A 22,360-nucleotide genomic window follows, 5' to 3' on the forward strand; every position below is an offset into this window, starting at 1 on the left:
TAATTTTATGTTAAAAAACCGTATGTATTCACTTTTTCATAATTAGGTACCCAAGTAAAATGTACACAACAACCAGGGAGCAGCAGCAAAGAATGAAAATAGAGAAGGGTACACAGCACCAGAGGACCTACAGTTTCACTAATACAATGGTTAGACCATACCCTTCATTTAAATCCCATAAAATATCTCTCAGAATCCTATACTGAGCGGTTCTTCGCCAATATCCTCCAGACCAATTAGAAGCAGTTCATTCAATAACGAAGAATGGCCACCTCTAGGCCCACCTCCATCATGTTAGGCAATAATTCATTAATAACATAATGTCACTCTCTCCTATGTTAACAGACAATGCCTCCAAAGGGCGTCATTCTGTAGCTTCAGACATTTTGATTGTCCCTGGCATCGATAGCAGGGACAGTTGTTCGGTAATAATTTACTTTAAAATAAAAAATACATCAACTTTACTTGTATTTTATAGACACCGACTAACTATTCTGGCTCACTCCTTCGGCAAGGCTCCATGCCCTCATCTCGTGGTCTTATATCACCTATGACCAATCAGAGCAATCCAGAGGAGGATTTCAAAGTGACCCTCCCTTTCTTTTCTTTCTCCTCTCCCTTTTATAATATCATTTATCCCTTATCTTGTAATCCCTTCCCTTTTTTCATCCTCCCCTTTTTTCTTTCTACTGATTCTCTTTCTTTCTCTTCTCATAAGGAGATCATTGTTCTTGCAGAGTCTGATAAACACGAGCGTCTCTTATGCCCTCTTTGTGGTGGAGTCTTCAGGGATCCTTACATCGCTACTTGTGGGGTAAGTCAAAGCTTATAAAATAATTTGTAATCAGAATGAGCCTAAAAAGTCTATTTTTACTAAATTTGTTGAAAATGAACAAAATTTGACTCAGAAAATTTTAAAAATACTTAAGTTAAAATACTCATTATTTTTGTGCTTTCATGTATGCAGGTATGTATGTGTGTATTATAATTGTTCTTATTCTAGCATACGTTTTGTTCACCGTGTCTAAGATCTGGCCGGGAAGGTTAGTCCTTTATCTTTTTAAGTTGCTATTTCTCTTTTCTGTCACTACAGAAGTCTGTCCCATTGATAATATAGTACTATCAATGGTAGTTAAGAATCTAGCGGTTAGTTCATTAGCTCACAGCTCCTCCAGCTGGTCATCATTTGGTTTGTAGGTAGCAGAGCAAGTCGGTGAGCTTCACATTCATTGCCGGTTTGGATGCAAGCAGAGCCAGGAAAAACCCTGGCAATACGAACCAGATCCACTAGGTAGGAGAGAGAGAGGGAGGGAGAGAACTTAATTTTTTATGCTTCATTTTTATACTTAATTTTTGAAAATTTCTAGGCTGTCCGATGATTTTGAAACTTGCCAATAGAGAGTAAGCCACACAATTTAATAAATTAATTGATTTAATTATTATTTTTTGACAGTGAACATGAGAAGGAGTGTGACTATGCTCCTGTCAAATGTCCCAATAGCTCATTATGCCCTCCAATACTGAAAAGGGTAGGAACCATATTATAATAAACATTTCATTCATGACTCCTTTCTTTGTTGATCATGCCATCTTGTAGGATTTAAATGATCACTTAAGGTCTTGTAGACATGTTCGCTGCCCCCACCATCGCTTCAAGTAGGAGGAATACCAAACAATAAAAATAATAGTCATGCTGTGTGTCTTGTTCTTTCTTCTCTAGTTGTCCTTTTGAGGGGACTAAGGAAGAGATGGCCCACCATTTAGAGATATGTAAATTTGAAGGACTAAAAGTACAGAGCTACACATAATACATGTATGTGTGTATGTTCAATACACACACACTCTCACACAGGGCTATCTAGCAAGAACAGAAGACAGTATATCACAGCTGCAAGCGGAGATTAAACAGAAAGATGATGAGATTAGTTTCCTAAGGTCGATGCTAGCAGGTCTCTCAGACAAAATTGATCATTTGGAGAAAGGGGCAGTAGGAAAGATAGGTATACACATACTTTCAATGATAATAATACAGTAATTATGTCTGGGTTTCCCACAAAGCATGCTTCTTGAACTGACAAGCCTTATAGTATGTAGTGTCTTTAAAATTCCTTTCAAAATTAAAATTTGATTGGAATCAGCTCAAATTCGAAACATAAGTACATGTGTATGTATCAGAAAAAATTATAAAAATGGAAAATTTTCTCCTTTTTAATTTTGGCCAAATTTGGCCGTATGGGGTATTTTATTAAATTTACTGACAAGAAGCTAAGCGCTATGTCGAAATCCTGTGGGAACACTGCGATTTGTTATTTTAGGGGATGTTTAATCTATTTTCATTGTTGACATAATTTTTAAATTCATTTTTATATGTTTAAATTCACAGAGCAACTTGATGAGAGACAGGTGAAGCTGTCCAAAGATGTATCCGATGCACGGAATGCAGTCGATTTTGTGATGGCAAGTGATTTATCTCCTCAAACTCTCGTTCATTTTCTTTTCTTAGAATGAGTTACAGCACGTCCAAGTCCAACTCGGAGTAGCTGGAAGTAAGTAATTGTATCTTTGCTCACTCACTCTCTTTTCTCTCTCTCTTAGCTATGGACCTTCAACATATATTCAAATGTAAAGGGACATTTGTTGGTCACAGTGTAAGCTGTTTCTTTTAATTGCTGTCCCTCTGATTCCTCCCTTCTCCTCTTTTAGGGTCCTGTCTGGGCACTCTGTGTGATTAATGACCTTTTGTTCAGTGGCTCTTCTGATAATACCATAAAAGTGAATCCTTTATTGTCACGTGACAGTCATGTGATCATCAGTAGGTATGGGATGCTGCCATTGGGTTCAAGTGTATAAAAACTCTCACAGGTCACGATGGGATTGTACTAGCCCTCAGGCAATTCGGGTAATGATGAAAATATCGAACTTTTACAATTTTTAAGCAAATGGTCAATTCTTTTACTTGTGCAGGGATAATTACATGTACAGTGGGTCTGCAGATCAAAGCATTAAGAAATGGGATATTGAGAAGTTTCAGGTCATCAGCACAATAGCTGCTCATGAGAACCCAGTCTGCACCCTGACCACCAGTAACGATAGGCTGTTCAGTGGATCACTTAAAAGTATTAAAGTGAGTCCCTCCCTTTCCTCCTTCTCTTTCACCTTTCCTCCTTACCAAAGGTATGGGACACTGCTAATAACACAATGATAAAGGAGCTACCAGCCCAGAACCACTGGGTCAGATCCCTCGTTGTCTCAGACGTGTATCTTTACTCTGGCTCATATCAAGCCGTGAAAGTGAGGCGCCACTGCATTTGCAGCTATATTTAGCTACCATATCGTATCTGTTTTTAGTAACAAGAGCATTAGAATCTAGTTATAGTGATTATTTGTTTTTTCTTTTGCTACAGATATGGGACTTGATGTCATTAGAGTGCATTAGAGTATTGGAGTGTCTTGGAGGGAGTGTCTATTCACTATTAGTCACTGCTAACTATGTAGCATGTGGGACGTACGAGAATAAGATCAATGTATGAAACCAGAGATTGTACAACATTACATGTATGTATCACCCATGTATATTATAGGTATGGAACATTGAGACACTAGAGTCTGTTGGTCAGTTAACAGGTAAGGATGAAACACTGTCTAATGAAGGATGACTTTGGTTTAATTTATGGAGAATTTTGTTCTACCAATTTTTTGACAAAATACCATAATAATGACAGTAACCAATAGCTAACACATTCTCTTTTATAGGTCATTTTGGTATAGTCTATGCATTACATGCTATTGAGACTCCTGGCCAGACTAAACTCTTCAGTGCCGCTTATGATAAAACTTTAAGAGTAAGAACACACTTATACACAGGGTGCTCCGCAATGCATGCGCTAAGTGAACTAACAGCATGCTTAATAGGCTGGCAAGCACTGCAAGTACGTGGCATTTGGAGCAACTTTAAAAATTCGTAAAAAATCCAAATTTAATTGGAATCAGCTCAAACTAGATATACAACATAAGAACATGTATATGTATCAGAAAAAATTATAAAAATGGAAAATTCTCACCTAGCCATTTTTGGTAAAATTTGGCCCCACCCCTGTACTATAGTACAGGGACTTTGGCCTGATTTTGGAGCAACTTTAAGAATTCATAAAAAATCCAAATTTGATCGGAATCAGCTCAAACTAAGTATACAACATCAGAACGTGTATATGTATCAGGAAAAATTATTAAAATGGAGAATTCTCTCCTTGCAATTTTTGCCAAAATTCCCTGTACTATAGTATTAGGTCTTTGGCCCAATTTTTGAGCAACTTGACAATCCACTGACAAGAAGCTGAATGAGCGCTATGCCAAAATCCCATGGGAAATTCTGCCTACGCACACAACTATTTCTTTCTCTATCCTACTTTATGTTCCTTCTCTATTAAGGTGTGGAATATGGAACATTTGACATGCTCTCAGACATTAATAAGACACGAGAGTAGTGTCACTTGTCTTGCTATGGCAAGAGGCAGGCTGTTCTCAGGGTCTGTAGATTCAACTATTAAAGTAAGGAATGGGAATGAGAGTATGAGTATGAGGCTGAGAGAATAGGAATGTAAACTGATGCATGTATTTTTTCTCAAGGTATGGCAGTAAACGAACCACCAAAGATTACATTTTTATTAACCTTTACCAATCGTTTTATGGAGCATCAAGGATGAAGAAATTGCAATTATTTTTTTATTACAATTTGTGTGAATTTTATTATTATTATTATTTAATTTATTTTCCAATACAGAAGTCTTTAAAAATGACATCTAGAATCTCCTCAACATCAGTCTTTCCAGTTATTCTTCCTATCTCTTTCAGAGCTGATCTCAGTTCTTCAGCAGCTACTACGATATCGCTTTCACCTTTTTTAACGCAATCTACAAAGTGATTAATTTTGAATTTTCTCTTTTTGTATTACCAAGGAATCTTTGAATTGAGCAGCTGCAGTCTTGTAAGTGATGCCTGTGCCTTTGTTGTGTCAGATGAGGGCTATCAGCTAATGGATCGCCCCCTCTAATCAAGAAATTAAATGCTCCTTTAATATTATGAATAGCTTACAACATCTGCAACCGATTCTTTAAGACGTCCAAGAAATTTTCAATTCCTTTTCTAGTCGTGCATGAGACCCAACAGATTAAATTACTATTATCCTACAAGAAAGTATTTTTACTAAAAAAGGCATTTTTTGTACTGAGTCTAACTGGAGCTATAGTGTGAGATGATGGAAGCAGATCGGTCTTGTTCATAACAATTAATGTGTTGTTGTGATTCAGTCTCTCAAGGACCCTCTCTTCACTATGAATTAAAACGAATTCTCATACAACTCAAATTAATCACTATCCTTGTATTTCACTATCTTATGTATTACCTTACACTTGGGTTCATGCTGCACAACTTTTTCAGTACTTCTGGCTCTGGACATTGGAGTGTTGAGAGGTTGTCTTTGCACAGAGAACTATCAACTATTAGAATGTTCAAATCCGCACTCTCAACTCTGCAATGAGTACCAGGATAATATCATTTATTGGATTTTTGTTTTATAATTGCCTTTCAACGGCTCGTTTGATCCCTTCCTTTTCCACAGGATCACTGACTTGCCTTAGTCCAGCAGTGTCACTTTAAACAAAAGGTGCTCTTTAAAAGATCTCTCTTTCTCTCCCATCATTACCTTATCACAACTGGATATCCAGATATATCCAAAGATGACTCAATCACGTCTCTTGTAGTCCCAGCATATGGGGACACTATAGCAGCTGGGCGCTGGCCTACTCGATTTGTTGTTACTATAAAATAACTTGCCAATTTTCTTACACAATATGTTCAGTAAGCTGCTCTTGCCAGCATTGGGTGCTCCTATAATTGTGACTTGAATCCCAGAGCGGAGTCTTTCACCTCTTCTACCATCTTGCAAGTGAGATTGTATTTCTTTTGACAGCTCTTCGATTTGTCTGCAGACTGTATGTTTATAATACATTAAGAGGAGCTATTCATTTCTTTTTAAAGTGGTTCATCACCTTGTTCCAATAGCCCTTCTTCAATGTTCTCATCTTCACCAAAATCAATAATAGCTTCAACATTAGCAAGGGACTATAATAAAGTTAGAACTGTATGTCATATTACTTGATAATATAGAACTGATACTTTTAATAATGATTCACTCCAACCATTGTAGAGCTTACTTAGATCCCCCTACATAATAAGTACAGAATGATGCAAGTACGTGTAATTATAGTAGTGCTATACCTTCATTTGTCTCAGAGCTTGCTTTCTCTGAGCCTCTGTCTCTGCATGTATCAAATCAGAAAGACCTTCCACTTCAGTCAGATCAAGTTTTCCATTCAATAAAGCTCTGCAAAGGAATATTAAATAAATAATGAAGGCATAGACACCTTTTAGTGAAGTCTCCTGGTTCAGCATGCTTGAGACCAGGTAATGAAGAGAGAGAGTTCAATACGGAAGATATGACAGCTTTACCACCATGGACATGAAACTCTACACAATCTTCACCAGTAAAACTATTGGGACCTAAGAATGCAAGCATAACACTAGTATATCGAATTTTGACTACATGTCTTATACTAAACATATTATTCTATATGCCTTGTACTTTATGTGTAATACCCAGGTACCTGGAAACCAAATAGAGAGACCATGATCAATAATGTCACCTGACAAAGGATCACGTAATCTTCGTAATGTTGCTGCTCTTGGCTTAGGGAGGCTTTTGAACTGTCCCAAATTAAGAATAACCTGTTAAAGGAAGATGAAGGCCTATTGTATAGCCATTGTTGTTACATCTGATGCTCTTGGTCCTGATACTCTGATTACAGCTACTCCTGTGGAGAAGGAAAAACCATGAAGATCTCAGTCTTATAAACTCCTCACCACATTTCCCCTGTCCTGATGATAATGCAAACACTGTGTCCCCACTGCTAGAGCTCATATCAAATAAAGTTCTTGTAAAAAGTCTGACCAACCCACGTGTTGCCATGTTGCTTTGTTACCCTCCCCCAGCCCCTCCCTTCCAACAAAAAATTATTTCTAAAATGAATAATGAATGAATTTTTTATTTTCTGTCTAATATTGACACTTTAAACAAATATTTCAACTGGTCCTCTCTGTCATTATAGCATCCTAAAAAACTGTTTGTTGAGTAAGTCACTGGTTGGCCACAATGCAGAGCTATCTCATCAGATGCAATTGGCCCGTCGTTCCAAATTAGATCAAATCCTCCGATTCTTTTCTCTTCACCAGTGAGACGATTCTCAAGGTCAGTAACATGCAGTACATCTTCCAGTAGACCAAATTTGAGCTCATAATCAGTTGGGCTGCTTGCAGTTAGACTAGGTGAAGCATTTACCTCAAGTATCCACGGTTTCATGTTGTTATCTATCATCAAATCAAAGCCATACAGCTCAATGCAGTGTTTGTCATTGATTATTATCTTCTGTACGCTCTGAAGGCTCTTTATAAAGATGTCATCAAACTGCTGGAAAAGGTTCTGCACAATTTCTGTCCCGTGCTTTGCGGTTAAGTACATCCTAAGTTCCTGGAGTGACCACTTGCAGCCTTTCTCTGGATCATAGTCTGGAGCATTCTTTTGGACCGCAACGTTAGTCAAGTGGACAAATGTGTCAGAGATTGAGTCAAGTGAGAAACGAGTGTTTGAAAAACGTGCAAATCCACTCCTGTAGAGCCAGACTTTAAGAGGAGCATATGACATGACCAGGACATAAACTCTTATGTCAAATTTTCTTCCACCTATAAGGTAAGGATTGTCAATGTAGCGTTGGACTACATAGGTCTCTGGAGGCTCTTTGGACTCTTTGTCTTCATCACGATGAAAGTAATCCTCTTTCTTCCAGTCAGTGATGTCTTTTAGCTTACGAAAGAGAAAGATTCCTTTTCCTTGTGCTTTACCTGCTGGTTTCATGATCCAAATGGTGCCAGGCTTCTTTTTAAAATCCTCCACAAAGATGTGGTACTCTGACGGGAGCTCAAAAGTCGTTGGGAAAAAATCACACTTCATTGCTTCCAGCTTAGACTCTTTTTCTAAAGACTTTTTTAATCTCTTGAGGTTCTTTGCCATGAGGTTCTTCCGGGTGAGTTCGTAATGATTCCTAAAGTGATTCACTCTCTGGCCTTCTTCTAGGTAGCAATGATCAAAGTGTTCCCTCATCCAGCCCACTTCACACCAGTAAAAGTCCCAGTCCCCATCTGGATCTTTAATCTCCTGCCATCCACGACTCCTCAGTACATCTAGGATGGTATTGGAGAGAGCACATTTGAAGCGAATGGGTTTTTCGACTCCTGATCCACCCGAGAGCTTGCTGGTGGTACCTTTTGGAACACGAGTTGGAGGTAAGGTAGAGGAGTCGTGTTTTCCAGGTCCTCCAGTCTTGAGACTGCTCTGTGTGATGGAGTCTTTCCTTTCTTGTACTGTCCTCTGGGTGGCCATTTTGTTTTTAGAATGGTAACCATGACAATGAGGGTGTAATAACTGTAATTATATTGCGTGGGTGTAGCCACGTAACAGTACAGTAGTCAGATCAGTAAGCAATACCAAAACATAAAAATTATGGTCAAACAGTAGGAAGCAAATGCAACAGTAGATTTTGCTCTCCAATTACTGACCTAGTGTTAAAGTGTCGTGATTGTGGGATATTTCCTGGATACCGGATAGGGTCATTATTAGTAGACAATTTCTAATAAAGGGGGTAACTGATACAGTTGTTGTTCCATTAGCAGAATCATCACTAATTCTATTGGATTTATTTTGCAAAAGTCAATAATTACTATGTATAGTAGTAATACTAATTTGTAGACCACCAACACGTAACTTGTACAGATTCACTCTGATGTCATGCCCAGCCAGACTAGTACTCGGTTGCCATTTTCCCTCTGTGACCAATAACTGTACAACATTACAATGAATGACCAATCATGTACTGCCTTTTCACAATGTCATAATAGACATTTCTGTGTGTTTACATTTGTAATACTTGAGCGTATAGTAATGTTGTATTGTTCAAAGGGAAGGCACCATATTCTCTAGCCAGTTCATTACTTCAACAAACACAACTTGTGTCATTTACAAATTTAAAGTAAATAACAACTCAGTTTGCAACCCACTTGCAATGTTTAACCTCCCAACTCAAAAATTATCAAAATCATTATTATTATTATTATTATTATTATTATTATTATTATTATTATGACAAAAAACAGTTAATAATAAAGAACTGAGAGAATCCAAATAAAGACTGCTGAACTTAATTCACATAAATTAAATATAATTATTGTGAAAACAAAAATAAGCATTGTAAGTAAAATTAGTATTTATTACCAGCTGTCATTCTTACAATTAGCAATAATTAATAGATAGTAATAATTATATGTTTGTTTTTGCTAAGAATTACATTATAATGGACGACAATGAGAGAGAGAGAGTGAGAGGAATACATACATGTGTGTATGCATGCGTACAATGACGAGAAGATGAGGAATGAGCTACAGGTACATTCGCCTGTTTATAAGATTGTACATGACGACTTCTTAATGAAGGGGTTGTCCCTTTTTGGAACTCCGTCCACTAGCGGGTCACTTTCTGATATACAATATTCTTTTAAGCTACAGAGAGAGAGGGGGGAGAGAGAGAGTGTGTGTGTGTGTGTGTGAGAGAGAGAGAGAGAAGGGATAAGAAAACAAGCTAAATGCAAATTCCATATGCATGTGTACATCATATGGATGTGTACATGCATGCCTGTGCATGTATGTGATTTAATACATTTACACTAAGAAACACTGTAATGATTAGCAACGGCTCATTAGTCAAAAGAATGTAGTGTAGTTTACGGAGACACATCTTTGTTACTAACGCCATCCATAAATATATTATCGAAACTTCTAATTGCATTAAGTTTCATACCTCTCCCAAAATACTATGCTAAAATGTATCTCTACCCAGTGGTGTGAGGTGTGTTTGTGTGTCTATGTACCTGTTTGCCACAACTGATACTTTCTGTCTCTCAATCCCTAATTCTCTCTTCATCTGGTCGTTCATTTTTCTCAATCGATCGACTTCAGGCATGATGACAACTCTTAGCGATTACTAGTATCATTATAAAGGAAAAAGGGAAAGAGAGAGAAAGAGAAAAAGAAAGATGGGATAATTGCAATATCCATTATTGTTATTATTACAATTGTAATAATAATGAATTGACACTTTATTGTGACACCTTGACGAATCAAACAAATAGTCTATAGTTTAACTTCCTTCATCAGTTGACACAGATATAACAACTTTACTCTTAAATATACATAGAATGGACTGATTGGGTGTTAGGCTATACAAAAAACACAATAGGTCGAACAATGCAGTGTCCCACGGACTCGCCGTCCCTCAGCATCACAAAAAACCTCCAGAGCATTACAAACACATGAAGGCGCGTGTGCAAAGACAAACAATGTCACTGGTTTTAACTCACTGGCTCTTGTAGAAATGAGAAAGCGAGAAAAGGGGTTGCTTGCGGCCGGCCCTAGGAAAGAGACAAGTGAGTGTTAATAAACTGGGCTACGCCCAAAATACTCTCACGTAATGATCACGTGATCGCATTCGCACAGTCATCAGACCCCGCCCATGTATAGCTATGTAACGTAATTACCGTATATAATCTTTTCATGTCACGTGATTTCAACACGTGGACATATGGAGGAGAATCGAAAATGGACAACATAAAAATGGAGCCTGAAGAAAATGGAAACAGTCAGTACTTTTATCCCACACAGCTGGCCCTGGCGGACGTGAAGCCACCAATCAATAACGAGTCATTTACAAGTAATTTTTTTCATCCATAGGAATAAGACAAATCTTAATGATTGTAATAATATCATGCTGTGTATATAAATTTACATAATTATGCTAATTAATTAACTTGGTGGGTGGGGTTTCACAAAACTATATCATAGATGCAGAGTCATCCTCACCCCCTCCACCTCCGCCCTCTGAAAGAGAAGAGAAAGAGTCGAGGAGACGATCTCGCTCTCCTCACAAGAGCAGTCGTCGGCACAGATCACGATCAAGAGAAAGACGAAGATCGAGAAGCCGATCACGCGATAGGGACAGGGATAGAGATAGAGACAGGAGGAGACGATCATCAAGAGAGAGGAGGGACAAAGATAGGAGGAGGAGCAGTAAAAGGTAATTAGTGGGTTTAAATACATTCAATTAAAATTATCATCAATTATTTTTTATTAGATCTAGATCAAGATCACGTGACAGAGACAGGGATAGAGATAGAGATGACCGGAAGCAGAAAAGCCGACGGAGAAAGTGAGATAGAATAGTAACTAATAATAAATATTTACTCAGGGTTCACCCACAAAGGATGCTTCTTGAGCCTTATAGTAATATTAGTATAGTGTTTTAGAGTAACTTTTAAGATTCATGAAAAATCTAAGTTTAATCAGAATCAGCTCAAACTAGATATACAACATCAGAACATGTATCTGTATCAAAAAAAAATTATAAAAATTGAAAATTCTCACCTAGCCATTTTTGGCGAAATTTGGCCTGAGACCCTGTACTATAGTACAGGGTATTTGGCCCAATTTTTGAGTAACTTAAAAAAATTCATAAAAAATCTAATTTTGATCGGAATCCTTTCAAATTTTTTACACAACATAAGAACATGTATATGCATCAAAAAATGTGATGAAAACGGAGAATTCTCTCCTGGTGATTTTTGGCTAAGCACCCTGTTGCCTGTACTACAATACAGGGTATTTAGACCAGATTTTAAGCAACTTTTTGCTGACAAGAAGCTGGGCACTATGCTAAAATCCTTGGGAGACCAGGCCTGTGCTTAATAAATTATTTATTTTATTTATTTTTCTTATTTTCAGTCCCTCACAATGGTGGGACATACCTCCGAGAGGTTTTGAACATATATCTCCCCTCCAGTTCAAAGCAATGCAAGGTATAATATACACGTACTCTGTGACTTCCTTTAATTTATGATAATTCATTTATAGCTGCTGGTCAAGTCCCTACTGTTGGCATACCACCTCCTGCTCTTGGTGAAGCCACTACTCCACTACCTATCCCTCCTCCTCCTCAACCTGCTGCCAGTCAACTAACAAGACAAGCAAGGAGACTATACATTGGAAATATCCCGTTTGGCATTGCAGAGGTACACCTTTTCCCCCCTCATACTCTCTTTAGTGTGTCTCTGTTAGGAGGTGATGGTTAATTTCTTTAATGAGAAGATGTTGGAGGCTAAACTCTGCTCTGCCCCTGGTATACCTGTATTAGCGGTTCAGATTAATATGGACAAGAATTTTGCATTCATTGAGGTACTGTGTGCTCCACCATTCACTAAGTGTAGTGATGAACTCTCTCTCTCTCTCTCATAGTTTCGTTCAGTAGAAGAGACAACTAATGCAATGGCGTTTGATGGTATAGTATTGCAAGGACAGTCACTGAAGATAAGACGACCTAAAGACTATGCACCAATACCTGGAGTTGGTAAGTATGCATTGTACAGGCACTTCTGGTCACAACTCCCAATCCAATATGATACATATGTGATATTATGAATGAGTGAGGGAATTAAGACATTAGTAGACCTCTTATTTAGTAAATTAATAGTTACTTGAATAAACAATCTATTGATGAATGAATGAATGAATATACTTATTATGATATTATGTTTGATGTATAGGGGCTCTTAGATATGCTATTGTAATTGATAGTTCCTTTCTCTTGTTTATAGACATAATGCCCAAGCATGTTCCTGGTGTTATATCAACTGTTGTTCCTGATGGACCTCATAAAGTTTTCTGTGGTGGACTACCGACTTATCTCAGTGATGATCAGGTTAATGATGTATTGAATATAGCAAGTCTCTGTTTTATAGATTGGCTTAACATTTTTTGTTTATTAACATGTTTCTTTTCTTCTTTCCTCTTCCCTTCTCTTTGGGCAAACAATGAAAATGCATCTACTACTACAACTGTGTAACACAGCTCCCGTCTGCCAAATACCTCTCGTGTTTTCCTCTTCAATTCTCAGCATATAATTTTTATTTTTGTCTTAGCTTAGCTCTCTATCTCTGTGCCTGGAAGTTTCAGAAGATATTTTTTTCTCCTGCAGCATAAAATATATATATATAATTGTCCTCTTCCCTTTAAGCAGCTCATGTACATGAGTACGAAGATTGTGCATCCATTTTTTAAAAAGATATTTATTGTCTTCTCTTTTTCTCAGGAGTAATGTGTGCATGTCTCTCTCCTTTAGCAATTCCTTTCCTTTTAGCACCTACCAAATAAAGATTTTAGGTTATGGTTGTCTTTTTGTAGGCTTTCTAGCGCCTGTGTTGTATAAGAAAAGCTAACTCTCTCTTCTCTTTTATAGTGCATGCACTGTATATGTACTTGTACATGTATGTAGTATGTGTATGCCTCTTTCCTTTAAAAACAGCTGTAGCACAACAAGTCCAGTATTTCCCTCTAGATTATAATCTCTCATAGGACCAACCCACACGAACATTCACACCATTCACTATTATATTTATAGGCATGAGCAAAATTTATAGGTCACCCCGACATATTCAAAGATGGAGGGATAGTGTTGCCTCGCATACAGTAGCTGATGCATGTCATTTTATGTTTGTCTTCTTTTCCTTCAGCCTTTTAGTATATAGGGTTGTGGTGTGGCCTGTATTACGAGTCTGTTCAACACTCGTGTTTATGTGTAATAAGTAAAATAACTTTCCTCCACTGCTAGTTTATTTATGTCTCCTTGTTTTTCTTTCTTCTAAATCCTCAGGTGAAGGAATTGCTCTCGTCTTTCGGTGATCTTAAAGCTTTTAATTTAGTGAAGGACAGTGGGACCTCGTTCTCTAAAGGCTACTGCTTCTTTGAGTATTTGGATACTGACGTCACTGATGGGGTGAGCCGATAAATCAACACACTTATCATTGATTTGATTAAACATTATGATAGATTTTTATGATAGATAGCACAGGGGGTTTCCCACAAGGTACTTTTTGAGCAACTTTAAAAATTCATTAAAAATCCAAATTTGATTGGAATCAGCTCAAACTTGATATGCAACATCAGAACATGTATATGTATCAAGAATAATTATAAAATTAGAGAATTCTCTCCCAGCTATTTTTGACAAAATACCATAGATCAGGGTTTTCTACAAAGCTCTACTGAGCAAAGCTAAACAGCAAAATCTTGTGGAAACCCTGTATGCATATTTGGAACCTTAAATTTCTTTTTTTAATATTACATTTTGTTGGAATTTATTTTTAGTGGAATAATTTATTTATGCCTGCGTGAAAATTAATTCCACACATTAATGCTTTTTTAACAATACAATTGACAGCTTTTGCTTCGACTTTCTTCTCTTTCTTCAGGCAATCCAGGGACTAAATGGCATGGCATTAGGTGACAAGAAGCTAGTTGTCCAGAGAGCAAGTGTTGGAGCTAAAGTTATGGAAGAATATGACATTTCGACTGACATTACATCGATGGCGATGCCCATTAGTATACCTGGGCTTCAAATGCCCAGTACAGCTCAGACTGCAACCACTGTTCTCTGTTTAATGAACATGACCACTGAAGAAGAACTTAGAGATGATGACGAATATGAAGGTATGAGAGTAATGATTAGTTATCATTTTGTTTTATCATCTTTATCACTGTTGTTATCTTTTGTCTGTTTTTGTTTCAGGTATATTGGAAGACGTGAGGGAGGAGTGTTCAAATTATGGTCAAGTGTTGAGTGTAGCTGCTCCAAGACCAGTAGAAGGAACGCTAGTACCAGGACTAGGAAAGGTATATTAATAGTATAACTACTGACAAAATAGTCACCTTTCTATTTATCAAAACAACGACCATTCATAATTCGGCTGGGAATTTAAAATAAACTAATTTTTGTAGTTATAGAGTATGTTTGTGCATGCATGCAATCTTAAAACTTTGCTGTACAAGTATACGTGTGTATATCACTCATTTCTTTTCTTTCTTTAGATATTTGTTGAGTTTGCTGCTACTGATCAGTGCCAGAGGGCTCAGACGGCCCTTGCTGGTCGCAAGTTTGCGAATCGCGTGGTAGTTACTTCTTTCTTTGATCTTGAGAAGTACAGACAGAAGAACTTTGCTGCTCAATGAAGAGAATAGTTTTGTAGGATACTAATATTAGCATTTGTAGCTTTATGCCTGGAACATGCACACACTACAGTACATATGTTTTATTGTAATATTGTTTTGTCTAATAAAATTGTTCACTAAAGTCGGACGCTTCCTTAAAGTTATAGATCTAATTGTTGCTTTGTCTAATGGCAATTTGCTGGTTTTGCAAAATACGTGTTATTGTAGGCGAGACTAAGGCGTGGCCGTTCTGTAATCTGAACTGAAGGTACAAGGTAGCTCATCTAGCTAGCTGTGTTTATAGCAAGTGAGGACAGCTCCTCTTTTGTATCTATTGGTAAGTTAGTCTCTTCTTCCACCTTGCGTGATGTCTTCACGCCATTAACCACCTTTGTATTGCGTGTAGGTGATTGTGAGCCTTGTTCAAATTTTTGCCATTCCTATTTATTTAACAGCTACTCTAGCTATCCCTTTGTTGTACCTTATCAACAAGAAATTTCGCCTTAAGTGGTTTCTATCCTGTAGTCATTGCCTTTTATTTTATTTCCAGTTAGACATAATATTTGCAATGAATGGACTAAGACGTTAGGGTTTATTATCATTGTCACAATGTCTGAGAAGAACAAAAGATTGAAATTTGGCAATTCGCGCATCCAATTTGGTAATATTATCAACGTTGCTGTTGAACAAGGCGATGCCGACGGATTAGAGCTCATTTTGTCACAAGATGGAGGTATGTCTAAAGTTCTTTGTGTTGCTACAATTAAAGGCAACTTTATATATTATGTTCTTAACTTGTGTCTCTTCATTCTCTCTCTTCTCATTCTTCTTTTGCTTAGCTAAAGACCACATTGATTGCAAAAACAAGCATGGACGGGTAAGCTTCCTATACACGCAACCACTTACTACACACAACATTCAGTAATGTAATATATATGTCACGCAGGTAATACGATCCCTTTATAGTAATAATTTGAATATTGTACAAGGTTATTCATTAGAATTTTACTATAGTTGCTTAGTTGTTATAGAAATACTTAGAGAAATACCCTATTTAACTTTCAATACGACATCATGTACATGTGGTGTATGCATTTGGTAGAAGAGTAGGTGAAGAGAGGTTGGCATTATTATGGGCTCAGTTTTGATTCAGCAACCAATCAGTTTAGTGTTGTCAGTTTGAATGATGACAGTTCACGAATGAATGTAAGCAACAACAATTTCGTCAACTCAAAAGAGTGTTTATCTCAAGCCTGACATCAGTTATGTGTACCTTGTAATAAGACATATTGTTCTTTCTTTCTTTTATATAGACTCCACTAGTTGTAGCTACTAAGCAAGGGAACCTAAAGTGCATAAAGTTGCTCTTGTCTCATGGCTGTGATCTTCATGCCACCATGACTAATGTCAAACAAGGGAAGGAGCTTCATGTGTGGGAGATTGCAGCTCAGAGAGGATTCAGAAAAATTGCAGAGTATCTGAATGGATGCTTAGGTACATGGTAATCATTATCTCTGAGTGCATCAGGGAGAGAGAAAGAGAAAGGGAGAGATAGTGTGGTTATGATTTTGTGTCCTTCTTTTAGATGATTTAACTAAGTACAATTATCACCGAGCAATGATGGAAGCAGGTTAGTTTGAGTTTTTTATACTAAACTAAGCTTCAGTGTTCTTTTGCTTCCTTAGATGTACTGGAGATATGTCAGAATCCTAATCTCACCGAAGCTGATTTGAAAGAGTTTGATAAACACATTAAGATCCTGAACACTCTCTCAACTTTCGACATTAATGGAGATGAGATGTCAGAGTCCCTCCTCATTGTGTAAGCAAATGAGAGACTCATTGCAATATTATTATTACTATTATATATAAATGGTGTGTCTGTATTGAATTGCTAATTGTTAGTATGCCACTTGTGTATTATAAGATAGTGAGAGCTTGTATATCTTATCTGATACTACAGATATACAGTGGTAATCTCTACTGCCTATATACATGTGCATGTACTTGTACATGAAATGAAAATCATGCTTTTCTGTATACATATACATAGATAGCTTGAATGGCTTATTGTTGTCATAACTGTTATCCTTATATAGTGGATTGGTTTATCAAGCATCATTTAAACTCAGTATAATCCCTCATTGCACATGTCACTGATTAGGTGTAGTAAATTCACTTGAACTCCAGTATCCTGTATTACTTATGCTACCTGTATTACTTATGCTACCTTTATCATGTATCCATACTTACATGACCAATTAGTTGTGAATTAAAGTTTACATTATAAATATTCTCATGACATGTGACTCTTAGACTATCCATTTGTGGTTGGTTCAGTATGTATAATGTATCTCATTGTAGTAATTAGCCTTTACTGTATTTCTTGCTTCACTACTCATCCCACCCATACTATACATGCTAGACTGCTGATGTAACAAATATTTACTACTACATGTGTATTTATTGTCTGTCTGAGACTGTCTCGCTCTTTTCCTCTCTCCAGAGCTACCAAAGCTGATAACAAGCTCATAGTTGAGAGATTACTAGAAGTGTACAACGTGACTCCATACTCCAATGATCTCAAGACTGGTGAGTCTGCTCTCCACATTGCCTGCAAAAAATCCTCCGATCTTCGTTTCTACATCACGCAAAAGTGTCAAGACCTCATTTTTTCAGTCGACACAAACGGAGAGAACCCGCTACACGTTGCCTGTCACATGAATGACCTTAGGTATGTAACATGGCTGTTCCAGAGGGTTCTAGAAAAGATAGAGAACGAGACCCTACCCTCCAGTTCATCTTTCTTGTCTTTACAGCTTGATCAGCTAGAGAGACCAAAGTTCCAATCGATGAGTTCTCATCCCCCCTTTCATTTGATGAATTCTGACTCTGCCACTTCTTCTTCCAACAACTCTCTGGCTCACCGGCAGCTCCCTTTGTTTGAAGAGGCAGAGGAGTACGAAGAGCAATCACCAGTTCAGCATCCTCTCAATGTCATGTTAAGAGATACTAAGTCTAAATCTGAGCCTGACCTTCTTGACTCTGGTCTCACTGATTCTGGTGCTAGTGGTCCTTCTGATGGGCCCCAGGAGGAGGAGGAGGGGGAGGATCGCCCACTCACTCTTATCATGAGAACCAAGGCATCACGTAGATCAGTAAAAGTTATTAGCAAGGAAGGACAGGGCATTGAACTAATAGGAGGAGGAGGAGGAGGGGGAAAGGGAGGGAGAGAAGGAGGCAGTGATAGCTTTTCAAGCATTCAGTCGTTAAAGACGCATCAAGTGAGCCTTGAGGAACTAGAGGCTTCAACTTATTCTCTCTCTGATAATCCACTGATTGCTTCTTCCCCTCCCCTGGAGGATGTTACTGTGGCCTCAGTCAGTGAGTATTCGGATAGTACAATGGATACCATACGCAATGACATCACCAGTGGCTACGAGAGCTATACAACTGTTGACAGTCGAAGACACGACCAAGCAGTCTTGCCTCGTAAGAAGATCCCAATAGCTAAAGGAAGGAAGAGAATCAACTCTGAGGAGCTTCCCTCATCTCCTCACAGAACTTTGTCTAATTTTGAAAACTCATCCAATTCTGACGTCTCTACTCTGTTAGACAGCACCGGTGAGTTACTGAAGAGTTTGACCTTCTCCCATGGCCCCTCTCCATTCACTTTTGACACTATTCTCTCGGTACACATGAGGCTCTTCTCGGTCAGTGCTAACGGCAGCAGTGTACTACACATTACTGCTAGAAATGGGCATGTTGATCTGCTCCTACTCATCACTCAAGTTGCTAAATACTTAGAGAACAATCCCGACGGAGCTGATGTGACTGTCCTCATTAGGAAAACCAGCTCAATATGTACTCCACTGGAGGAAGCTATCGATAAAAATGAAAGCAATTGTCTTCGTATTTTAATGAAGTTTGCTAGCGAGACATCAGTATTTGAGAATATATATAATGACTCTAGTCTGCTTCAGCGAGCCGTGAAGGTAGAGTCACTTGATTGTTTAAAGGTTCTATGCGATTACGGACTGTGGAGAGATGCTAAGGAGAGCCTTGTTACGATAACCAAAAAACTTCCAATCGATTCAATGTTTGGACGCTACCTCATGTTTTATCACATTCAATTGACTCTCTCCATGTTGTGCTCTCGTGTTAAACGGAATGGAAGCCTTACCATTGACAATGGGGTCCTCCGTTGGAATGATTTAGAGCTTGAGGATATCAACCTTTTGTGGTTGACTGATGCTCCTGTGGCCATTTCTACTGTATCCCATGCTTTCAAGACAATGTCTATTTCTCAACCTCTGCAGCAAAATAAAGAGTTCTTCCAGAAGCTCGGGCTAGCATGCAGTGAGTACTTTAATAGCTACATGTGGCAGCCACAGGCTCACCCCACTGCCTGGGCCTTGCTACCGATTACCGAGATTGATCTATCCTCCAATAGACTGGAGGGGGTTTTGCCTGAAATATTCCAAATAAAGACCCTCACCGTACTGAATCTATCCCACAACAGACTGGTAGCACTCCCTAGTAACTTTAACATCCAGTCGCCAATATACACTTGCCAGAGCCTTGAAAAACTCAACGTGAGTCACAACTGTCTAGTGACCCTCCCCGAGGACCTTTTTTATGCTGTTGGTAACTCACTGGAGGAACTCAACGCACGTAATAATTCCTTAGAGTCCCTCCCTCCCGGTCTGTGGGTCTGTACTAAACTGAGTAACGTCAACCTGAGTCATAACAAGTTGACACAGCTGCATTATTTCAGCGATTCAAAGTATTTCTTTGATCAGGCCTACTCGAGGACTCTCATTAATTCAATGCAATTGGACCAGGGGGCACTCCTTAACTCTGGTAAGATGAATGAAGAGGACTTTATGGGTGTCATGAATTATGCCACTCGTCTCAATATATTTTATCACACTCTCTCCCACCTCTTGCCTGCCACATTTGAGAGTGGATCTGCTCCACATTACCTCCAGCAAGTCATTGACATTCACTGGTTGAGGACAAAGCTTAACAGCAGTCAATCATGTTCTCTCGAATATTTTGAAGTCTCACTCCCTCCCGATGAATCCTTAGCTATTACTCATTTAGATTTATCTTATAACTCTTTTTCTGAGCTTCCCAAAGACCTTCCCTGTATTGCACCTCATCTCGAGAAACTGGATCTTCGGGGAAACTCTATCAAGAACCTTGACATAGTCCGTGACATGCCTTCAGAGATAGCCTCGATTAATCTCAGCAGCAACAAAATCTCTAGCGTCCATTATCAGCATAAAGCTCACGTGTGCATGAATCCTGTCAAACTGTTGGACGGGTGCGTATTGGATCCAAAGGAATCAAGATTCTGCAGGCACAAGTCCCATTGCATCCTTGATAAACTCACCAATCTAGTCCTTCATGATAATTCTATCGAATTTTTTAACTGCATCCCACAGGGAGACAGTATAGGAGGAGGAAGCACTTCTGCTAGTTTACAATCGTTCGACAAGGAAGAGTGCCAAGCTTATTTCCCTCACCTCTCTGTCCTCTCCCTTGAGCACAACAGTCTCCTTTGTGTCCCTAATGGTATCCAGTACTTGACTCAACTAAGCTCACTCTCTCTCTCTCATAACTCTCTCATTACGTACCTGCCTACTGTCATGGGCCTCATGAACCCTCAGGTCCTCCTCATATTGAAACTAGATGGAGTGTCACCAAAGAACATTGATCCAAAGCTACTCAACAAGCCTGGGGCAAGAGCAATCATCACTTACCTGAAATCAATGTACCACAAGTAAGAGTGACACTAATACTCCTATAATGTGTTTTTAGTTATTAATATGAAGATTGTAGTGTTAGTTATTTATGTTTGTTGTTAAATGTATTTTATTCTCTCTTTTCCTTCTCTTTCTCTCTATCTAGATCACAACCTTATCATCGCATCAAGCTAATGCTAATTGGTGACAGCAATGTTGGTAAGACCAGCCTCCTCCTCAATCTCACAAAGAAAGGAAAAGTCTCTCGTTTCAAGGAGGTTGAAAAAGGATTGAATAAACTCCCGCTCTCAACCGTCGGGGTTGACCTTGGAGACTGGGAGTACAGCCCACAGTCCTTGAGACTGAAACCAGTGACCTTTATGACGTGGGACTTTGGTGGACAGATAGAGTATTATGCCACTCACCAGTGCTTCCTCACCCAGCGATCTCTTTACATTATTGTATGGAATGCAAAAGAAAGGGAGAGAGGACTTGAGAGAATTAGACCATGGCTTGACAACATCGGAGTAAGAACTATATACATGTAGTGGCACATGTAATTTTTCTCTTTTATATGCATAAATTACATTTGTGTACATTTACTTTTTATGCTTAGTATGTATGTATTACATTTATGTTTGTATTCTATAGATATATACATGTACATGTAGTCTCTCTCCTTTATATATCTTCAGTATTTATGTGTTTATTTCGTTGCCTCTAGAGTCGTATACCAAATGCTCCAGTCATTGTAGTAGCGACTCACCTTGACTCTCTCCCTTCTCAGAGGAGGAGTGAGATTGTTAAACGTTTGCAGACCGAGTTCAACAGGAAGTACCTCACTCCATCAGCTTCTCATGGAGCGTGTTCTCATATTTATTCAAAGTGTTTCTTTGTGTCTTGCAGCGACGGAACGCAAATATCTCAACTGAGAGACGAGCTTTACGAATTTGCTCTCTCCATCAAACCAAGTAAGACTAATGCCTCTACTACTATGTGACTTTTGTTAGCAGTAAAAGCCAGTGAGCCTTTTTAAATATGAAATACAAAAATAGTTCAAGGATTTTAATGATTTAAAAATTTTTTTTCTACAGCGAATTCTGGTTTTCGTCAGGTTGGGGATGGTGAGTCATTGCTCCGACAGCCCGTCCCCGAGTGTTACATCAAACTTCAGGATATTGTGAGGAGTGCAACAAAGAGATACTTACAAGAGAAACTGCCACCAATACTAACGACTAAAGAGTTTAGGTAACAATAGAGTCGAATATTTATACATGTACATGTACATGTATGTATTTACGTAGTTTAAAATGTCAGTTTTATTAAATTTATGTATTTAAATTAGGAAAATAGCATCTGAAGGGAATTTTCCTGGAAAATTGGACGAGCTTGAGCAAGCGACTGCATTTCTTCATG

The 22,360-nt window shown here is 38.3% G+C and overlaps 5 protein-coding genes across 5 annotated transcripts; 3 read left to right on the plus strand and 2 right to left on the minus strand.

Annotated features, from left to right (window-relative positions):
- The first annotated feature begins 26 nt into the window (after nucleotides 1-26).
- Nucleotides 27-4,802, plus strand: LOC100634643 (E3 ubiquitin-protein ligase TRAF7-like). Its single transcript, XM_019994831.1, has 25 exons — nucleotides 27-149; nucleotides 194-293; nucleotides 346-425; nucleotides 479-586; nucleotides 719-814; nucleotides 1,004-1,043; nucleotides 1,094-1,146; nucleotides 1,198-1,291; nucleotides 1,368-1,401; nucleotides 1,454-1,529; nucleotides 1,598-1,656; nucleotides 1,721-1,790; nucleotides 1,853-2,000; nucleotides 2,384-2,457; nucleotides 2,504-2,546; nucleotides 2,596-2,648; nucleotides 2,704-2,772; nucleotides 2,817-2,899; nucleotides 2,965-3,124; nucleotides 3,175-3,291; nucleotides 3,405-3,524; nucleotides 3,582-3,624; nucleotides 3,754-3,842; nucleotides 4,429-4,548; nucleotides 4,627-4,802. The coding sequence occupies exons 1-25, from the start codon at nucleotides 60-62 to the stop codon at nucleotides 4,636-4,638; spliced, it is 2,031 nt and encodes a 676-aa protein (XP_019850390.1). The 5' UTR covers nucleotides 27-59; the 3' UTR covers nucleotides 4,639-4,802.
- On the minus strand, nucleotides 4,682-7,053 carry LOC100634769 (tRNA modification GTPase GTPBP3, mitochondrial-like). The gene is made up of 15 exons (XM_019994841.1): nucleotides 6,919-7,053; nucleotides 6,829-6,869; nucleotides 6,663-6,783; nucleotides 6,423-6,558; nucleotides 6,277-6,382; nucleotides 6,175-6,222; nucleotides 6,048-6,120; nucleotides 5,845-5,988; nucleotides 5,702-5,798; nucleotides 5,580-5,649; nucleotides 5,402-5,538; nucleotides 5,235-5,328; nucleotides 5,092-5,183; nucleotides 4,952-5,046; nucleotides 4,682-4,910 (listed from the first exon to the last, which is right to left on the minus strand). The coding sequence occupies exons 1-15, from the start codon at nucleotides 7,022-7,024 to the stop codon at nucleotides 4,765-4,767; spliced, it is 1,506 nt and encodes a 501-aa protein (XP_019850400.1). The 5' UTR covers nucleotides 7,025-7,053; the 3' UTR covers nucleotides 4,682-4,764.
- Nucleotides 7,054-7,068: 15 nt separating this feature from the next.
- On the minus strand, nucleotides 7,069-8,599 carry LOC100634892 (probable tubulin polyglutamylase TTLL9). The gene has a single exon (XM_003385425.3). The coding sequence runs from the start codon at nucleotides 8,489-8,491 to the stop codon at nucleotides 7,100-7,102; it is 1,392 nt and encodes a 463-aa protein (XP_003385473.1). The 5' UTR covers nucleotides 8,492-8,599; the 3' UTR covers nucleotides 7,069-7,099.
- Nucleotides 8,600-10,709: 2,110 nt separating this feature from the next.
- LOC100640236 (splicing factor U2AF 50 kDa subunit-like) lies at nucleotides 10,710-15,351 on the plus strand. The gene is made up of 12 exons (XM_003385382.3): nucleotides 10,710-10,870; nucleotides 11,002-11,233; nucleotides 11,291-11,365; nucleotides 11,938-12,011; nucleotides 12,067-12,224; nucleotides 12,271-12,387; nucleotides 12,448-12,559; nucleotides 12,807-12,910; nucleotides 13,862-13,984; nucleotides 14,460-14,697; nucleotides 14,777-14,880; nucleotides 15,076-15,351. The coding sequence occupies exons 1-12, from the start codon at nucleotides 10,714-10,716 to the stop codon at nucleotides 15,214-15,216; spliced, it is 1,635 nt and encodes a 544-aa protein (XP_003385430.2). The 5' UTR covers nucleotides 10,710-10,713; the 3' UTR covers nucleotides 15,217-15,351.
- Nucleotides 15,352-15,419: 68 nt separating this feature from the next.
- LOC109581066 (uncharacterized) lies at nucleotides 15,420-22,356 on the plus strand (the record flags this gene model as incomplete). Its single annotated transcript, XM_019994842.1, has 11 exons — nucleotides 15,420-15,532; nucleotides 15,750-15,928; nucleotides 16,035-16,072; nucleotides 16,509-16,689; nucleotides 16,781-16,825; nucleotides 16,881-17,016; nucleotides 17,701-20,982; nucleotides 21,111-21,471; nucleotides 21,669-21,915; nucleotides 22,039-22,192; nucleotides 22,290-22,356. Coding segments are annotated over exons 2-11 (4,635 nt in total), but the record flags the coding sequence as incomplete, so codon positions are not given.
- Nucleotides 22,357-22,360: the final 4 nt, after the last annotated feature.

The sequence above is a fragment of the Amphimedon queenslandica genome, unplaced genomic scaffold (assembly GCF_000090795.2).
Source record: "Amphimedon queenslandica unplaced genomic scaffold, v1.1 AMPQUscaffold_13465, whole genome shotgun sequence".
Classification (NCBI taxonomy): domain Eukaryota; kingdom Metazoa; phylum Porifera; class Demospongiae; order Haplosclerida; family Niphatidae; genus Amphimedon; species Amphimedon queenslandica.

Coding starts and splice junctions, on each gene's coding strand:
- LOC100634643 (XM_019994831.1), top strand. CDS start 60: ATGTACACAACAACCAGGGAGCAGCAGCAAAGAATGAAAATAGAGAAG. Junction 2,001..2,383: donor AGGGGCAGTAGGAAAGATAG/GTATACACATAC, acceptor TTAAATTCACAG/AGCAACTTGATGAGAGACAG. Junction 2,547..2,595: donor CCAACTCGGAGTAGCTGGAA/GTAAGTAATTGT, acceptor TCTCTCTCTTAG/CTATGGACCTTCAACATATA.
- LOC100634769 (XM_019994841.1), bottom strand. CDS start 7,024: ATGGCAACACGTGGGTTGGTCAGACTTTTTACAAGAACTTTATTTGAT. Junction 5,650..5,701: donor GGATATCCAGTTGTGATAAG/GTAATGATGGGA, acceptor TTTTGTTTAAAG/TGACACTGCTGGACTAAGGC. Junction 5,539..5,579: donor TCAAACGAGCCGTTGAAAGG/CAATTATAAAAC, acceptor TATTATCCTGGT/ACTCATTGCAGAGTTGAGAG.
- LOC100634892 (XM_003385425.3), bottom strand. CDS start 8,491: ATGGCCACCCAGAGGACAGTACAAGAAAGGAAAGACTCCATCACACAG.
- LOC100640236 (XM_003385382.3), top strand. CDS start 10,714: ATGTCACGTGATTTCAACACGTGGACATATGGAGGAGAATCGAAAATG. Junction 12,012..12,066: donor CCAGTTCAAAGCAATGCAAG/GTATAATATACA, acceptor ATTCATTTATAG/CTGCTGGTCAAGTCCCTACT. Junction 14,698..14,776: donor AGATGATGACGAATATGAAG/GTATGAGAGTAA, acceptor TTTTTGTTTCAG/GTATATTGGAAGACGTGAGG.